The 16,435-nt window shown below is 59.6% G+C and overlaps 2 protein-coding genes across 7 annotated transcripts; one reads left to right on the top strand and one right to left on the bottom strand.

Moving 5' to 3' along the window:
• The first annotated feature begins 267 nt into the window (after positions 1-267).
• On the top strand, positions 268-6,850 carry EOLA1 (endothelium and lymphocyte associated ASCH domain 1). 6 transcript variants are annotated; one of them, XM_044911757.1, is made up of 5 exons: positions 268-339; positions 1,517-1,576; positions 4,860-5,006; positions 5,124-5,406; positions 6,280-6,850. In XM_044911757.1, the coding sequence occupies exons 4-5, from the start codon at positions 5,154-5,156 to the stop codon at positions 6,501-6,503; spliced, it is 477 nt and encodes a 158-aa protein (XP_044767692.1). In that variant the 5' UTR covers positions 268-339; positions 1,517-1,576; positions 4,860-5,006; positions 5,124-5,153; the 3' UTR covers positions 6,504-6,850. The 6 variants fall into 6 exon arrangements, 5 of the variants coding, with proteins under 5 accessions (XP_044767692.1, XP_021538152.1, XP_021538160.1 ...); XM_021682477.1 differs by having other exon boundaries at positions 1,517-1,580; XM_021682485.1 differs by lacking the exon at positions 268-339 and adding an exon at positions 468-541 and having other exon boundaries at positions 1,517-1,580.
• A 1,064-nt stretch (positions 6,851-7,914) lies between these two features.
• On the bottom strand, positions 7,915-9,517 carry LOC110573839 (heat shock transcription factor, X-linked member 3). The gene is made up of 2 exons (XM_021682459.1): positions 9,029-9,517; positions 7,915-8,604 (listed from the first exon to the last, which is right to left on the bottom strand). The coding sequence occupies exons 1-2, from the start codon at positions 9,515-9,517 to the stop codon at positions 8,014-8,016; spliced, it is 1,080 nt and encodes a 359-aa protein (XP_021538134.1). The 3' UTR covers positions 7,915-8,013.
• Positions 9,518-16,435: the final 6,918 nt, after the last annotated feature.

Here is a 16,435-nt window from a genome sequence, read left to right as displayed (position 1 = left end):
ACATTCCCCCCAGCTCTGTCCTGCTCCTTCCCTCTCATTGCCCGAGCTCGTACCCAACTCTTTCTCACTCGCCGCGCTCACTCCTCTTGCAGGTGCGCCCCAGCTACTCCCCCAGCCCTGCCTCACAGCTCGTCCCCCAGCTCGTTCCCACAGGTCGACCCCCACATACTCCTCCCCCTGCCCCGCCTCCCGTAGCCCCGCCCACGGAACAGCCCCCCAAGCTCGCCTCGCCCCGCCCTTTCTCCCCCACCCCATTTCTTTCCTAACTTCCGGTTCCGCTCGAGCCGCCGGCGTCTACCTCCCGGTCCACCGGGATCCTCCCCCGCGAGTCGGGGCCGGGTGAGTCCACACACGTCTCCTAGCGGCCGGGGCTTCCGAGCCTATGTGCGTGTGTACGTAGGTGCGTGTGTACGTAACTGCTTGGCTGCGTGCCTACGTGCTTGCGAACGGGCGTGTTCCGTACCTCCGTGTGCGTTACGTGGGTTCGAGCGGGCGTACGCCCCGCAAGGGAGGGGCGCCGGCGTCTGTGCGAGCCTGTCAGGTGAGGGACCGCCGACGCCTGTCACCTGTGTGCGGTCCCCGGTGCCGGGCCGCGGCGATGGCGGGAGAGCCACGACGCGGGCCGAGCGCTCTGTCCGCTCTCCGCGGCCCGCGTCGTCTCCTGGCCTGGGCGTGGGAGGCGGTCGTCCAGGCGCTGGCGGCCTCGCCGGGTCACGCGGAAGCGGACGGTCCCGCCTGGTGGCCGCATCCGGGTCAGCCAGGGGCGCCCGCGACTCGGTGCCGGGAGACCCGCCCGCCACAAAGGGAGCCAGGAAGCCCCTGCTGCTGAGGCCTGCTGGGCCCTCCGCGGGCTGGTACCTCTGTGCTGGGGTTTTCCGGGCCTTTGCGGGCGGGGGGGGGGGGGGGGGGGCGGTCTGGAAGCACGCGCAGAGCTGCCCAGGCCACCCTTCCCTATCCCCTCCTCCAGCCACAGTCACACGCCCGCCATCCTTCTAAGTGCATGTACAGGCAATGGACCTGTGCACATAGAAACAGGAGCATGCTGGTCCACGAGGACCAGTCCTCCCTCACTGCGTCCCTCCCCGCCTCCCCTTGGCCACCAGGCTGTGACCTACCTGAGGTCCCAGGCTGTGCGGTGTTCCCCTGGTTACCCGTGGCACTCCTCCCAGTGGGGCCTACTCAGGATTTTATTGAGGGGAACGGGATCGTAGGGCCCCCAAATCCTTCCCCTGTGACAATGTGAGGGAGTGGTGTCATCTTTCTCCTGTTGGATAAGGGGTCTGCTAGGCTGTGAGAACAGGGTCCCTTACATGAGAATTTCCTCAGCTGCTGGCTAGGGCATCATGTGATTAGCAGAACCAAACCTTGAGTGAGGTGTTTCCCATCCAATGGGCCCGCCTGAGTCCCAGTGGTCCCCCATCCCTGCTGAGTAGAAAACCTGTTCTGGCACATTAGCCAACATTGTCCTCTTGTACCTAATGACTTTTTCTTCTCTCCCCCCCCCACCCCGCTCCAGTCCTTGTGCAGGTGAAGAAGGCCAGACAAGTGGAATAGCGTTTCCTCGTCAGACCACAAAGCAGGTACTCTGCATGGCGAGACAGGAGGGCAGCTTTACAGTTCCATCCCTCTAGGGGTTCCGCCCACACAGTTCAGTTCTCCTTGTGTCTTTGTGGCCCTGATGAGAAAAAGGTTGGCCAAGAAACTGAATGAGGCAAACCTGCAGTCCAGTTATATACCGTCGTAGAAGAAAGAGAAAGGGCCAGGCCACAGGGGGATATCCAGCCTCCCTCGTGAATAATCCGGACCCAGTGAACAGGGCGACCCTTTGTCCCCCATCGGGTTGGCAAAGCTTAAGCAGAGTAACGATGCTCAGGGCCGACAATGGAGTGAGGAAGTGGACCCCTTGCCCGTGGTTGCTGGAGCATACACAGGGGAGCCTTTGTGGAAGGCGGTCTGCTGGCCTGTATCAGCATCTCAGATGTGCATGCCGTGACCCTAGCCGCCTACTAAACATGTCCTCTGCCAACGGGCGTCTGTGCTGATGTCCTCTGTAGTGGCAGAAAGTGCAAAGCAGGCTGTGAGTCTCCGTCAGTAAGGGACTAGTCAGCAAATGGTGGGACAGCCAACCACGGGATGCCACGCAGGCAGTGAAAAAGATGATAGGTGAAGATGTACAGACATGAAGGAATGTGCTGGATGTGCCCTTGATGGAGAAATCATTGTGCACCCTGTGGAGATGTCCAGGACAGAGCTTACACCTACCCCTGAATTAGCTTGCCAGGGTGGTTGTATCAGACTACCACAGACTGGGTGGCTTCAGCAACAGGAATGCATTGTCTCCCGTTTCTGGGGGCTGGAAGTCCGAGCTCAAGGCCTCGGCTGAATTTGCCTCTTCTGAGAGCTGGGAGAGAAGGTGTTCCGTCCCTCCCCGCCCCCCACCTTCTGGTGGTTTCCTGGCCATCTTTGGCATCCCATAGCTTGTAGATCTCTGCCTGTGTCTTCACGTGCCTGTCTCTAAACTTCACCCTTTCATATGAACACCAGTCATACTGGGTGAGGGTCTGCCCAGCTGAGCTCATTTGAACTCAAAAGGTCTGTAAAGACCTTTCCTTTATGTATAAGGTCATGTTCTGAGGTGCTGGGGATTGAGACTTCCAACACACGAATTTGATTGGGGACATAATGCAACCCGTTAACAACCTATGAAAGCCCTGAGGGAGGGATGAACTTGGACTGTTCCGGGGATGGAAGGAAGGCCTTTGTGGCTGCAGGGTGCTGAGTAGAGGGGTGAAGGGAGCAGACAGCGGGGTGGGGGGTTGGGGGGCAGATCACGTGGGGCCTTTAGGCCCTGGCGAGAATTGTGGATCTGTCCTGGACGGGACAGGAGGCCCCTAGAAGGTTTTGGCAGGGGAGTGACACGATGGATCACTCCTGTACCAGAACCACTCTGTCCTCGGTGCGGACCCGGGAGTGCTGCGCTCCAGCGGCGAGGCAGAGGGTGATCGGGAGACTGCTCGAGAGGGCAGCGGGACCTTGGGAGACTGAGGCTGGGATTGTGGCCGTGCAGACGATGGAGACGGGTCAGGCTCTGAGTGGGTTTGGGGACCGGCGCCCACGTGATGTGAGTGCCGGGTGCAGGAAAGGGAGCGCAGCGGCTGCTAGGTCAGGGGGACTGGAACAACAGATTGGTGGTGAAACCACTTGCCAAGGTGGAACGGAAGCGGATTTGGGGTGGCGGTGGTTGGGGACCTGGGGCTGCTGGCTGTGGAGGGTTGAGACGAAGCGGGCATGGCCTGTGTGAACGGGGGCAGAGCGGGCGAGCGTGCGATGTGCAAGCCTGAGAAGAAGGGAACGAGAGGTGGTCGACCGCGTCCGGGCTGTCCGGCCACGAGTTAGATGAGGACGAGACAGGCGGGTCAAGGGTGTGTTCGTGGAAGGTGGGGTGCGGTGCATGGCGAGGAAGTAGAGGCTGCGAGTGTAGACGGCTGTTCTGGGGGGACCTCTGCTATGCACAGGTTTGGAGAAGGCCGCCGCAGGAGCTGGAGGCCTGTGTGGGCCCCGGGGGGCGGGCGGGGGGAGTCTTTGTCCCTGCGGTGAGGGAGACACAGGTGTGGCTCTCTGCAGACGGGACCACCTACTCACGGGGGACGGGAGGGAGGCTGCCTGAGCAGGAGCATGACCGAGCCAGGCCCCGGAGTGAGCCAGAGTGCTAGACCCCAGAGCACAGCTGAGGGCAGCTCAGCCGGAGAGACAGACGGAAGACAGCGGGTCTGGACGTGGCGACGGGCAGGACGGTGGATTGGGAAGGGGGTGAACGTGAGGCAGCTTTTGTGATCACGGGGCCTTGTCTTTGAGAGTGGATGTGTTTCCTTAAACAAGAGAATGTCATTGAGGCCAGGTTTATGTACTTGAGGAACTGGGAGCAGAGATGAGCCGGAGTAGGTGGTACTCATGGGCTCAGTGTAGAGCCCCAGGCCCGATGATGATGATGATGATGATGATGATGATGGGAGCCACTGTTTGTAACTGTCCTGTTAGGTGCCATGTACTGGGCTGGGTGCCCTTGGCACCTTGTCCCCGATCCTCACAGCCACGCTGGAGACTGAGGCTCCGTGAGGTACCGGGACCCAGCTGAGGTTCAGGCCCGGGGCCCTGCTCTTCCCACTGCACAGCTCTGTCCTCCCGTGAGGAGGGCGGACCCGCCCCCCCCCCCCCCGCCCCGTCCAGGTGCAAGGGCAGGGGGTCCATGCACTCAGATCCCCTTGCAGTCATGGGCCATCTGTCTCTTCCTCGGCACCTCCTTCTCAGATGCAGAGAGGGGTGATGGTAGCACCACTGTACCGGGTAATTTGAGGATTGAGTCCCACGGTGTGTGGTTCGTGCCCCTCCCCTGTGCTTGGCGTAGAGACAGTGCGTGCGCCCCGGGACCAGTTGGTCCTGCTCTTGTATTTCCTTTCTCTAGGCTCAGGTCGGGGTTGGGGGTGTCTACTGATAGTGGAGAGCAGTGGGGCAGGAAGGGGTCAGAGGAGGGTGGCACCCAAAGGGGCCGGGGCCATCTGAGATCGCGGGGCGCCCCCAGCGCCGAGCTGAGGTTAGATACCAAGGATTTGTGCTCCGCCGCCCCAGGACAGGAGCCCGGGGATGTGCAGTGTGTCAGTGGTGGCAGGGCCAGGGACCCGAGTGGCTTGGCAGGAGAAGAAGCGAAGCCCAGGACTGGCCCTGTCTGTGCTGGGAGAGGGCTAGAGCCAGCTCGCTGAGTCGTTAAACCCAGGGGCCCGTCCCCCTCTGTGCTCTCCTGGGGCTCCGTGGCCTCCGTCGTAGCACTGACCACGTGCTGTCCTGGCCATGCCTTTCTCTAGCTGTCTCCACCGTCGTCCGTGAGGTCGCCCAAGACTCCATCTGATGGACAAGGAGGCCTGATCACCGGCCCCTTCCTTTGGGCCTGTCGGTTGACTGTGTAGTGATAGAAGGAAGGAGCCAGGGCTCTCGGCTGCCCCACCGTCCAGGTCAGTGGGGTCTCAGGGCAACCCGGGGGACACTGGGGAGAGGCCTTGCCCGCGGGTCATGAGCTTGGAGCGCTGGGCGTGATGCTCATTGACATTCGTGGTTCCGTGTTCCCGCAGGCCAGGGGAGGCCCCAGGAGCGGTAGGGAGATGAAGTTCGGCTGCCTCTCCTTCCGGCAGCCTTATGCGGGTTTCGTCTTAAATGGGGTCAAGACCGTGGAGACGCGTTGGCGTCCTCTGCTGAGCAGCCACCGGAACTGTACCATCGCCGTCCACATCGCCCACAGGGACTGGGAAGACGCCGCGTGGAGGACGCTGCTGGTGGAGAGGCTGGGGATGGCCCCCGCTCAGATTCAGGCCTTGCTTCGGGAAGGGGAAAAGTACGGCCGTGGCGTGATAGCTGGCAAGTGATGACAGGCCACATGCTGCTCAGACACCTCCAGGGGCTACGCGGCAGGACCTGGCTCGGGAGTTTTGTGGCTTGTTTTCTTTTGAACTGCTTGGTGTGTGAGCCGAGCAACACACCGTTCAGAGGGGCAGCAAGGGGCCGTGCGCTGGGGGTGGGGGGGTTGCCGAGGTCCCACGACCTCAGGGGAACCCTGCGTCCGCTCTGGGCCTCAGTTCCCATTTTTGATCTGAGAGGCAGGGACAGCTTCCGAGTCTCCACGTGGCATTTGCCTGTGGGTGTGTATGTGTACACCCGTGTGTTTGCGCACGAGTGTGTGTGCGTCTGTGTGTGCGTGCGCGTACACGCGGCAGAGACCATGGGAGGCGGAGACCGCAGGACCCGGGGTGGGTTGGGGTAGCCTCCAGATTCAGGCTGTTGCCTGGCTTGGTGGGCGATGCCCCACCCCCACCGTCCCCGCATCCCGGGTAAGTTCCCTGCGCCCTCGGTGCATCAGGTCCCACCGCCGCACCTGCCACCTGCCGAAGTACTCGGGGACCTGATGGCCTGTTCCCCCTGGCGTCTGGAGCCCTTCTGATCTCCGCCTGCTGCCCTGAGCAGTCTGGCTGGGACCAGCCCATTGTTTGAGTGTGGTCGTTGAGGACAAGGCCCTCCACTTCTTTCTCTCCGTCCCTCGGCCCCACCCAGAATTCCCTGAACAGAGTTTGGCACGTCGCAAATGCTCGGCCAGAGGGGCCCAGTGTACTCCGTGGCCCCTTGGTGAGACCCTCGTGGTCTCTGGTGGGTGTAGCTTTCGATAACCGTGTTCTCCAACAGGCGGGCCTCGGTTTCTGGAAGGAAAAACCAGTGCGTGCTTCTCTTTGTGCACAGGGCTTATTGACGTTGGGGAAACGTTGCCGTGCCCAGAAGACTTAGCTCCCGATGAGGTCGTGGAACTGGAAAACCGAGCTGTGCTGACCAGCCTGAAGCAGAAGTACCTCACGGCGCTTTCGAACCCCAGGTGGTTGCTGGAGCCCATCCCCAGGAAAGGCGGAAAGGATATCTTCCAGGTAGACATCCCAGAGCACCTGCTCCCCTCGGGGCAGGAGGCCTGAGGAGCGTGCAGGGTTACGGGGAAGCCAGCTAAGTCACGACCCGTGAGCTGACCGTCGTGCCGCAGGCGGGGACCGCAGCTCTGGTCTGGCTGGGCCCTGCCGCGGAGAGCGCTGCCGCTGCGTGCTGTTCGTGGACACAGATTTCTCCGCTCCCGTGCGGCGGACGGGCCGGCGGGACTTTCCTTGTGAGCTGCCCGTCTGGGCTCCTCGACAGGCTCGAGGACTCTGAGCTTCAGGAGAAAGGGAAAGCGGCCGTAAAGGCCTCTGCACCGCGACTAATTTGGATTGCACCAAGAAATACGTTTCGGGGCGCCTGGGTGGCTCAGTCGTTACGTGTCTGCCCTTGGGTCGGGTCGTGATCCCGGGGTCCTGGGATCGAGCCCCACGTCCGGCTCCCGGCTCCACGGGGAGCCTGCTTCTCCCTCTGCCCCTGCTTGTGTTCCCTCTGTGTCTCTCTCTGTGAAATAAATAAAATCTTTAAAAAAAGAAATACATTTTAAGAGAACTGGTTAGTGTATCCCCCCGTCTTCGTTCTGGCCAAAAGTCGGAGAGTGAACAGCGTCCAGGGGATGTTGTGGGAAGGCTGGGAGCCGGCGCTGAAGGAAGGCCCGGGAGGGAGTGGCCAGCCACGGACGGCCCCGTTCACGGTGACGGGGACATCAGCCTGAGAAACAGAGCACCCGTCCGTCCTCGCAGATGACTCTTGCTCTGTTGTAAAAGCGTCCCTTGGCCCATGAAGTGTGCGTGTTCCACACATGGCACGGCTGCTTCGTGTGCAAGGAAAGGATCCTAAATACAGCACTGATGGAAAAGTGCTAAGTTGTGTTGTTTATTTTGTGGGAAATCTTTTGTTGTTGGTTTTTGTGTGTTCCTTAGCAAAGGTGCTAGTGGCTGTTACCTATGAGGATGGTGGGCCACCCCCGCCCGCACCCCCCACCCCCACCCCGCCATTGACTGGAATGGCCTGTGTCTTCTGAGCTCGACTAAAGGGGTCCTACGTCCCTGCTTTTCGGTGGGCCTCTTTGGAAGGCCCCTGGCCCCCGTGCTAGAAGCACTCAGCTGCTGATCAGAAACTTGCTGGCATCACAAGGGGACCCACGAGGAAAGCCCCTCCTGTCTCAAGCTTCGTGAATGCTGGAAAGGGGGACAGCGCCAAGGTCAGGAGTGAGGCTGTTGTCTCTCCTGACCGGCAGGCAAGGCTCAGGCGACCAGATCTTCCTGGGCCTGCCTCAACACTCCCTAGCCAGCTCCTTGGCCGAGTGGGTGAAAATGCTGCCGCTTCAAAGAAAAGAGGGCCCACAGGGGCCAAAACCGGTCCTGGGCCAGGATTCGCAGCCTCCTCGGGTTTATCCAATGAGGTGTGTGTAGTATCGCAAGTTAGAAAGAACACAGACTCGCCGTTGTCATTGTTTATTTACTCCTGCGGAGTTTTGCTTTTCTTTATTAAAGCCAAAAATAGAGTCAGGGCTACACAATCGTGATTTTTATCTGTCACCAGTGGCCTGTGAGCTTAGGGACCCGGGTTGTCCTTGAAGTGTTCACAGAGTGCACACTTGTAATCTGAGGAACCCTCCTGCTCCTCGTTCTCACTGGGGGCCTCGTTTGGGGACATGAACAAAAGGGCAGCCAGCAGGATGGAATAACAGGTGTTGTACAGCGACATCACTGACTCATAATCTGGGTAGGCCGGGGGGGCAGTGGGCAGCTCCCCCGCGCCGTCCCTTCCGGCAGTAGCCGGGGGCGCAAACATCACATTCCTGGAGGTGCCCTCCCCACTTGGGCCCCCCTGCTCACTTGGGCCCCGATTTGCCATGGCATATCTGGCTACGCTGCTCAGGGCCCAGATCCCAGAGAAGGAAAAGGCCCGGGTGCCACTGGGCCCCTGAACATTTGGGGCTTCTTTGGGGTCCGCCTTGTCCTCTTTGGCGGATTCGTTGTGATGGGTTCGTGGGGAACGTCTCGTCGCTGCTACCTGCTTCTTCCTCTTTAGAGGTGTTGCACTGCTTCCTAGCCACCCGGTGCCAGTTCTCAGGTTACCTTTTCCCTGAATATTCTCGAGCAGCACGGGCCTGTCTCGCCGGAAGTTGGAGTTGCGGTACATCTGAAACGAGATTCATCCTTTTAGTCATTCTGGAAGGAAAGAATCGCGTTCCCGGCTGCGGCCGCCGTTGCCACGGCCACTGCGGCCACCACTGGCGCCACCACTACTCCCTGCCCCTCCCCCCCCCAGGCAGTCATAATGGCCTAGATAATGGTCTAGTTCTACTATGGAGGAAAGGTCCTCTGAGGCTGCCTGCGAGGCTCCTCACGCCCTAGAGCCTGAGCTCACCAACGACACAGCATGCATAGGTTAAGGTGTTCACACACCTATCTGACGTTCCCTGGCTTCTGTTGAGGCACAGAGAAATATGTTAATAAAATATTAATAAGAAATTAAACCCTTTCGGGAGATCCTTCATCTGGGTCTACTGGGAAGCTGTTGGAAGGACAGAAAACAGGGGAAACGCAAGGACTTTCTACGTTACCATCATCCTCTTGTTCCCCGGGGCGTGAACCGAAGGGTCGTCTGGGCGTATTTTGCTGAACCCGTACAGGTTCATTAGGCGGATGAACCCCTTCAAGCTGTCAGTTTCAAAGATTCTCTCTGGGCCCCTCCGGTGAAGAATCTCCCTCTGGAAAAGGTCTTCATCGATGATCACGGTGTCGCCGTCGTCATTCCAGCGCACGGATGTGAAGGTGGTGTCCTCCACGACGCTCCAGAGCTTCCTCGGGAAGGAGAGCCCGAAAATGTTTTGTCCCACATTGGCGGCACCCAGGTTTGGGGCCTGTGGCTGTGGGTTGTCTTGGGGATCTGGATCTCGGCTCCCAGCTGGGTCCTCATGCTTCTCTAAAACCTCCCTGGAATCCAAATGTGGTTCCAGGGAGGAATTAGATGGGACCTCTGTTGCTGCCTCCCCATCACCAGGGGGAGGCAGCTTGACTTGGTATATCTTGTCGGTACTCTGACCAGCCATGGAGCTAAGTCTAGATCGGGAGCATTTTCACCCCGAGACCATCTCACTAGACTCTCGAGTCAGAAATGCCTTCGGCCAGTACAGGGATGCCCAATATATACTGTTCACAGAATTCTGGAGTCTTGTAGTGGGGCAACCGGGTGCCTGAGTCATCGCCCTCTTTATTTGTCATGTGATGTCACAAAGGTGACTCTGAGCTGGTCTGGAGAGGGAGCCCTGGCCAAGTGTGGGGGAGGGGAGGGGTACAGGCCCCCAGCTTCTCTCTTTTCTACAAGTATACAAAAGTATGGTTTGAGTTCCCCAGGAGGGCTCCTGTCTACAACCAGGCACATTGTTTCCCGGGGCCAGGCCCTGGATGGGTAGAGAAACCACAGTCCTAGGTCCACTCCCACTCCCTGAGGACGTGGGCGGGGGGTACCTGTTGTTGGCCTCTCTGATTAGCTCAAGGGCCAGGCCCTGGTTAGCCCTGGCTTGGCTACCACCGAGTCTGCCCGGGTCAGATGGGCCCTTGGGAGACTGTATCTCTCAGAAGATGGCAGTCCCTAGCGATCTGGTTGGCCTAGTCTCAGTTGGTAGCCCCCCTCTTCTTTCCGCCCCCCCCCCCCCCCGCACTTCCTGCTTTGGTCTCTTTCACCTGCTCCTGCTGGTTAGTTGGTCCTGCTCAGATGGGCCTGAACCAAGAGCCCTGTTTTCTTGCCCCTGGGTCAAGTTGTCCCCGGAGTAGGGCTGTGCTAGAGCACGGTGAGAGCGTTCCTCTCGTTCCTCAACCTCAGCGTTACCCACAGCACCTCAGACACACTGCTAACCCAGAGCGCCAGCGCTGTCAGTGAATGGCCGCCTCCTCTGCCGAGCTCGAGGGTCTCCTGTTGAGCTCTGCTTGTCCCCAGATCTCATCCCTCACCAGATCACAGTGGGATTGTCTTTAGTTTCCATTTGTTCCCTATAGAAACTCTCCTCGTTGCCCAAGATGTGCTCACTTTGGGGACACTTGTGCTCGCCCTTTGCAAATCTCCTCCCGCGGACGGGTGGATTCAGCCTCCCCTGAGGCTGCCTCGAAAGCCCTCTCTCCTTTCTTCAGTAGAGTGGTTTGGCTTCAGCTCTCCCAGATTTCTGGCCACCCGCTTCCAAATTGGATCTCCCTTGGCACTTCCCCTTTTAATTACTTGATTTTGGGGTTCAGCATGTATTCTGTTCTGTTGAAACAAAGCATTTCACGGACCCACTCCCATGCCAGCCCTGCTCCCCTTGCCCCGAGCCCACCCCCACCCCTGACTCCTGTGTCCCTCTCCTGCCATGACCTTGATGATACCTTGAGTAATGTCATTTGCTCTGGGGTTACTTTTCAAAGGGCCTGTTTTATACAGTCTCACTCCCCAGGAAAACTCCTACTTGTTTAGCTAGACGTGACCAGAGGAAGCCAATACGCAGTATCTGAAAATAGAGGAGAGTCTGGGCGTGGGATGGGACAAAAACCTAAATGAAAGTCATCTTCACCATAGATGAGAGGATGGGACGGTGGTTGGAGGGATACATGTTCCCTAGCCACCTGGACAGCTTTGTTCTTAATCTTCACTCTGGTGCCGTGGAAAGGCCCCGCCTGCGAGGATCCTAGCTCCTTGAGCCAGCTCTGCCACCGAGGAGGGTCATTCGCCCTCTCTGAGGGTCAATCCTTTGTGTCTAAACAGGGAGCACCAAGAGGGTTCGAGAGAGGGTCTCCCGAGGGGACTTTCCATCCAAGGGCTGGGACCCTCGATGGAGCCCCCAGGTCTAGAATCGGGCTGGCTTCGTGGTCTTTGTGCTTCTTGACAGTTTACCAAGTGTTCATTCCAGAAGTCAGTGTGTGCTGTGGGGGCCCGCCTCGAGAGGCTAAGGATTTACACGGGAGCTTAAAAAAGGGCCACCATTTAAAAGCCATTGGTGGCTTCTCAGAAGGGGGCTCCTAGAGTCTCTGGTTAAACAGCCCAGCTTCCTTCAGTTGCATACCTAAGAATTTTCTCCTCAATGAGCTCTTTAAAGAATGAAAATGATATTTTGCTGTGGCCTTTGCGAGCCCCTGAGCTCTGCTGTTTACTTAGAGGGACTGGACCGTGTGGTGGGGGGGAAATGGGAGAGATGACCAGTCGGGAACCCACGGTCTGGCGCTCCACAGAGATCAGGCAGTGATGTGATTTGACTTGATTTAGGCACTCTCAGGTCCTGAGTCTGGTGTAGGACCGTTGCCTAACGTTCTCGGTCTCAGGTCGCCCAATCTCCCGCTGGGGCTCAGCATCTAGGACAGCAGGCTCATCTTGTCCCCTGAAGAGGAAATATCCACAGTGTCGTCTTCAGTGTAGTTGAAGGGCATGATGGAAATTTCAGCCTCCCTCAGCTAAGCCTTCTCAATCCCAGCATTTCAACCCTAGGACCTGTGGCTGCCACTCAAGACAGTCTTTCTTAGACAGCTTCCATGCTCAAGACCCTTGGAGAGAAATGACTGCTCTTCGGTGCTCCAAAGGCCCCAGAGATGACCGGGACGGGTGGCCGCCTTACACGGGGCCAAAGCCCCAGTCAGGCGACTCGGCAGAGCACAGCTGAGGGGGCTGCGAGGACAGCCACCCCGAAGGGACTCGCCACAGCTTCTGCGCAGCCCTGTGGCCATCGAGAAAGGGGCCGAGCGCTGGGCTGTGGGGCCCAAGGCCCGGAGCCTCCGCCAAGCGAGCCTGGCTCTGTGGCCTTGCCTGCCGCCCCTGCCTTCGGGCCCCCGTCCTTCAAGCCATCCGTTGCTCCCTGGGTCCCGGGAGCTGCCCCCTTCCTGGTCTCCATGCCCCGCAGGCACCGCCCTTCCTCTGCAGTTGGCTCAGGTCCCAGCTGACGGGACTTTCTCAGCCACTGCTCAGAAGGAACGCATCTGTGGCTAGACGCAAGCCCTGAGACATACATCCTAGGCCTGCCTTCTCCCGCCCCCAGGCCCCTGCTCTCACCTTCCCAGGGCCCGCGCCCGCCAGCCCGGAAGCCCTCTGGCGCCTTTCACTCATGGTGTGTGGGGCACCAGCCGCCGCCGCGGTGCCGGCCAGCACTGTTCTCTTATACACCTGGAGCTCCTGTCAGGGGCGGACCCCAAGCTGCCCCCTCCTGTGGTGCTGCCTCCCTGAGGCCCCCCTCTGGGGCCCGGGCCCCCTCAGGGCTCCCCTCCTGGGGCACCCATGTCCAGCCCAGCTCCCACGTGCAATCCCAGTCGAGATGCTCCTGTCTCCCCCCTCCCGACTAGGAAGGCAGTCCTTGAGGGCAGCAGAGACCACCATGGGAACCTGGTCCCCAAAAGTTCTGTGCCCCCCAGCAGCAGCTGGGCGGCCTTTCGCGTCCTGGAAAACAGCTTTGTGTTGTAACGGGGCAGGAGGAGCCGTCAGCGAGGACACCTGCCTCACCGTGGCCGTGCTGAGCACTCCCTGGGGTCTGGGCCATTCACTCGGGACCACGGTCCCTCGGGCAGGTATCAGGAAAGGCCCAGCCGAGGCCGTGGCAGGTGGAGTCAGGGGCCCAGGTCCCACCTGAGCAAGTGGAGCCAGGCCCTTCGGTCTGCCCTGAAGCCGTGAAGCCCCCCCACCCCTGTACGCTGGGGAGACAAGCAGCAAAGGAGGCTTCCTGGTCTGGTTGGTGTCACATTTCTGTAGCGTCCGAGGTTCAGGGGACAATGGGAAGCATGTCCTTAGAGGCTAAACATGGCCCGGGGCCGTCGAGTAAACCGTGCCTTTCTAAAGGAGCCACGTGCAAGCTTGCTTCCCAGCCAGCCTCCCTCCCTGGCTGTACACGGGGGGTGGGGGGGGGGGCCGGATTCTCCCGGTTCCCAGCGGCTTGCCTTTCGGCAGTCTCTCAGACACGTCTCCTTCAGGGACCTTCTCCCCCCGGGAGCCCGGGCGTTACAGTCACTCCACCACTGTCTCTCTCTGCTGTGAACTCTGAAGCTTGGAAACAGAACCCGTCTCCTGGTGCTTTCTGCCTACTGGAGCCCCCGGAAAAGGAGGACCACGTGGGAGGGAGAGGCAGCCTGCCGAGAGACAGAGACTTTGAGAGACTGGAAAAGCAGGGTTCAGGCCGTGTTCCCAAAATGAGCCAAACGGGTCCTGTGTGCGCGGGCCCCTAGGTGGTGGATTTCATCACAGCAGACTGCCTCCCGTGGGCTCCAACGGCCCCAGCACCCAGCTCAAATTTTCTTTCATGTTGACGATTGCTTCAAATGTAGCTCAAAGCGGCAGACTCGGGGCCGTTTGGAGGCTGCCTGCTTGCCATACCCCACCAGGCCTCACCCCACGTCTGCCAAGAATACAGAAGAGAGAGCTTTGTGGTTCTCAGACCCCAAGCCAGTCCCCCGAGCTGCTGAGCTGAGCCCCCGCCCCGAGCAGGTCCTTCCCTGGCCTTTGTCCGTTAGCCCACGGGGCCGCTGTAGCAAAACGCCACAGCCTGAGCGGCTTAGGAATACGGGACATTGCTGCTCTCTCTCCTGGTGCTGGGGGTGCAAGGTGCCAACAGGGTGCCAGCAAGGTGGAGTGAGAGCCCCCCTCCTGGTTCACAGCTGCCCCCTTCTCGCTGTGTCCTCTCCTGGTGGAAGGGGCTGGGGAACTCTCTGGAGCCGCTTTTACAAGGCGCTACTCCCATCCACGAGGCTTCCACCTTCTTGACCTGAACACCTCCCAAAGGCCCCACCTCCAAAGGCCATCATGCTTGGTGCTTAGGATTTCAACAGATGTATCTGGGGGAGGGGGGCGGAACTCACTGAGACCGTAGCACTCCCATCCTGCATCGAGCCCCCCTGACCATAAGCCCCTGGGCAGTCTCATGCTGAGAGGGGGCTCCCCTGTAATGGGACTCTGTTCAGGCGCCACCCAGGAGAGCCGCTTGTGTGTTGCTGCCTGTCCTGGTCTTGTCCTCTTCCTGGATCAGCCCCCAATCCCTGGAGCCCCCTGCAGTTTGCTCATGAGCTCTTGGGAAATCACAGGTCTGACCCTTAGAGGCTGATGTTGATCCAAGGCGAGGTGCAGGGTTTTTAGCCCAGCTCGGGGGGACGCGAACGATGGCAAGGACAAAAAGGCTTGGGAAAGCATCTGCTTGTCACGGGGACTTGGGCAGCCGCTGTCTGGCCTGGCAGTGTCTCGACTTTCTGCAGGAAAGCCACTGACTTTGTTAGACCCCGAACTCACAAAGCCTAGTTGGCTGCCTTGAACGCTGAGCCCAAACCTGCAAGCGTGCACTGTGGGTGGGCCTGTTCAGCCTCAGCACCAGCTGTGCTGAAAGGAAACCAGGCAAAGCTCCACGAACAGATCTGGAGCTCTGGGATCCTTGCAGGTTTGGGACCCTCCCTCTGGTGGGGGGAGGGGTCCAAATCTGTCCGCATATCTTGGGGGCCGTCCTGGACCGTCGCGGTCCCTTGCAGATGTGCACGATAGAGGGCCTGTTCTCTCCTGCGACCAAGGGAGACAGAGCTGCCCAGGGGCGTGGCATTTCCGACACAGACCAGTGAGTGCGCTCCTGACTCGGGATGCCCACGGAAGCCGCACGTCCCTGGAGGGCCCATCACCAGGACCGGGAGGCCTCCATGCGCTCTGCACAGATCCAACGCAGGCCCCTGTGCCTTGGACTCATCGTGCAGGCCTAGCCTGGCTAGTTGTAGTCTGCAACAAGGACTGCTTGCCTGGGCCCCTCGGCCTGCTCCTGCCGCACCCACCAGGTGGTGAGGGTATTCACTCAGCCTTCCCGGGAAGGCCTTGCTCTTTTCTCTCCCCCTCACGTGATAAGCGATCGGGATGAAAAGGGTTATGGACACCTGTTTCAAAAACTGCCAGAAATTCAGGATGTCGTCATCCTGACCACCTCTTGACCCTGATGAGTCTTTCTGGTTCCCTTCTATGACAACGCTCGTCTGTGAAAATGCTTTAGACCCTCTGGAGCCCTCCAGACAAGAGGGTCTGGGGGAGAAGGGGGGGGAACGAAACAATGCAGTTTGATTCCTGAACAGACACACTCATTTTGGAACCATGGAGGAAAGACAAGCCCTACACCCGGGACGTGCGGGGCAGGGGGAGGGCTCTGTGATCCTGGTGTTTCAGAAGCACGCCTAGAAGATTGCCCCCTCCTGAGGAATGCTCCTGTGCTGCCCCTGGAGCTGCCACAAGGCGGGCAATCGAAAAGGACAGCCGACGGCCGAGCCTGCGAGCAGCCGGACGGCAGTGTGACACAGCTGGGGTGGCTCCAGCGGCGCGGGCACCGGTCACCTCCCTTCTGCCATTCTCCACCCGGAGACAGCAGCACGTTCCACAGGGTAAGGGCCCAGTCCTACCAGGAGGCCCACCCCACTCCTGCCCGTCCCAAGCCCTGGGCTGTTCTGGGTGCTTGTGACCAAAAGGCCCTAAAGCAGAGGTTCCCAGGACCCCGTCCGCTGGTGCCCTGAACGGGCTGGAGCAGCTCACAGACAGGCACACAACTTACTTACTAAGACCCCCGGCTGCTTGCAAACGGATGTAGCTCAGGAACAGCCAGACGCAAGAGCTGCGTGGGCCACGGGATGTGGGCAGGGGTGCGGAGAAGCTTGCATGCCCTCTGGGTGCGCCCCTCCGCCCACACCTCCATGTCACCCACCTGAAAGCTCTCTGAGCCTGTCCCTTTGGGGTTTTATGGAGGCTCCCCCACTCAATCACCAGCCCCTCTGCCCTCACCCATGGTCAGGGGGTGGGGGAACTGAAAGGTCCCACCCGCTAACCCCCTGGCTGGTGCACTTAGCAATCAGGCCCCCTCCCTAGGTGCTTCTCAAAGTCACCTCATGGACATAACAAAAGACACCTTCATCGCTCTCCAGGCTTTGGAATTACAAGAGGGTTTGGGGAGCTCAGAGTCAGGACTCTGGACCAAGACCAAATATATATGAGAAATGCATTTTGGTCATTGAAT

Source organism: Neomonachus schauinslandi, chromosome X (assembly GCF_002201575.2).
Source record: "Neomonachus schauinslandi chromosome X, ASM220157v2, whole genome shotgun sequence".
Classification (NCBI taxonomy): Eukaryota; Metazoa; Chordata; class Mammalia; order Carnivora; family Phocidae; genus Neomonachus; species Neomonachus schauinslandi.
This window is presented reverse-complemented; position numbering and strand designations above follow the sequence as displayed.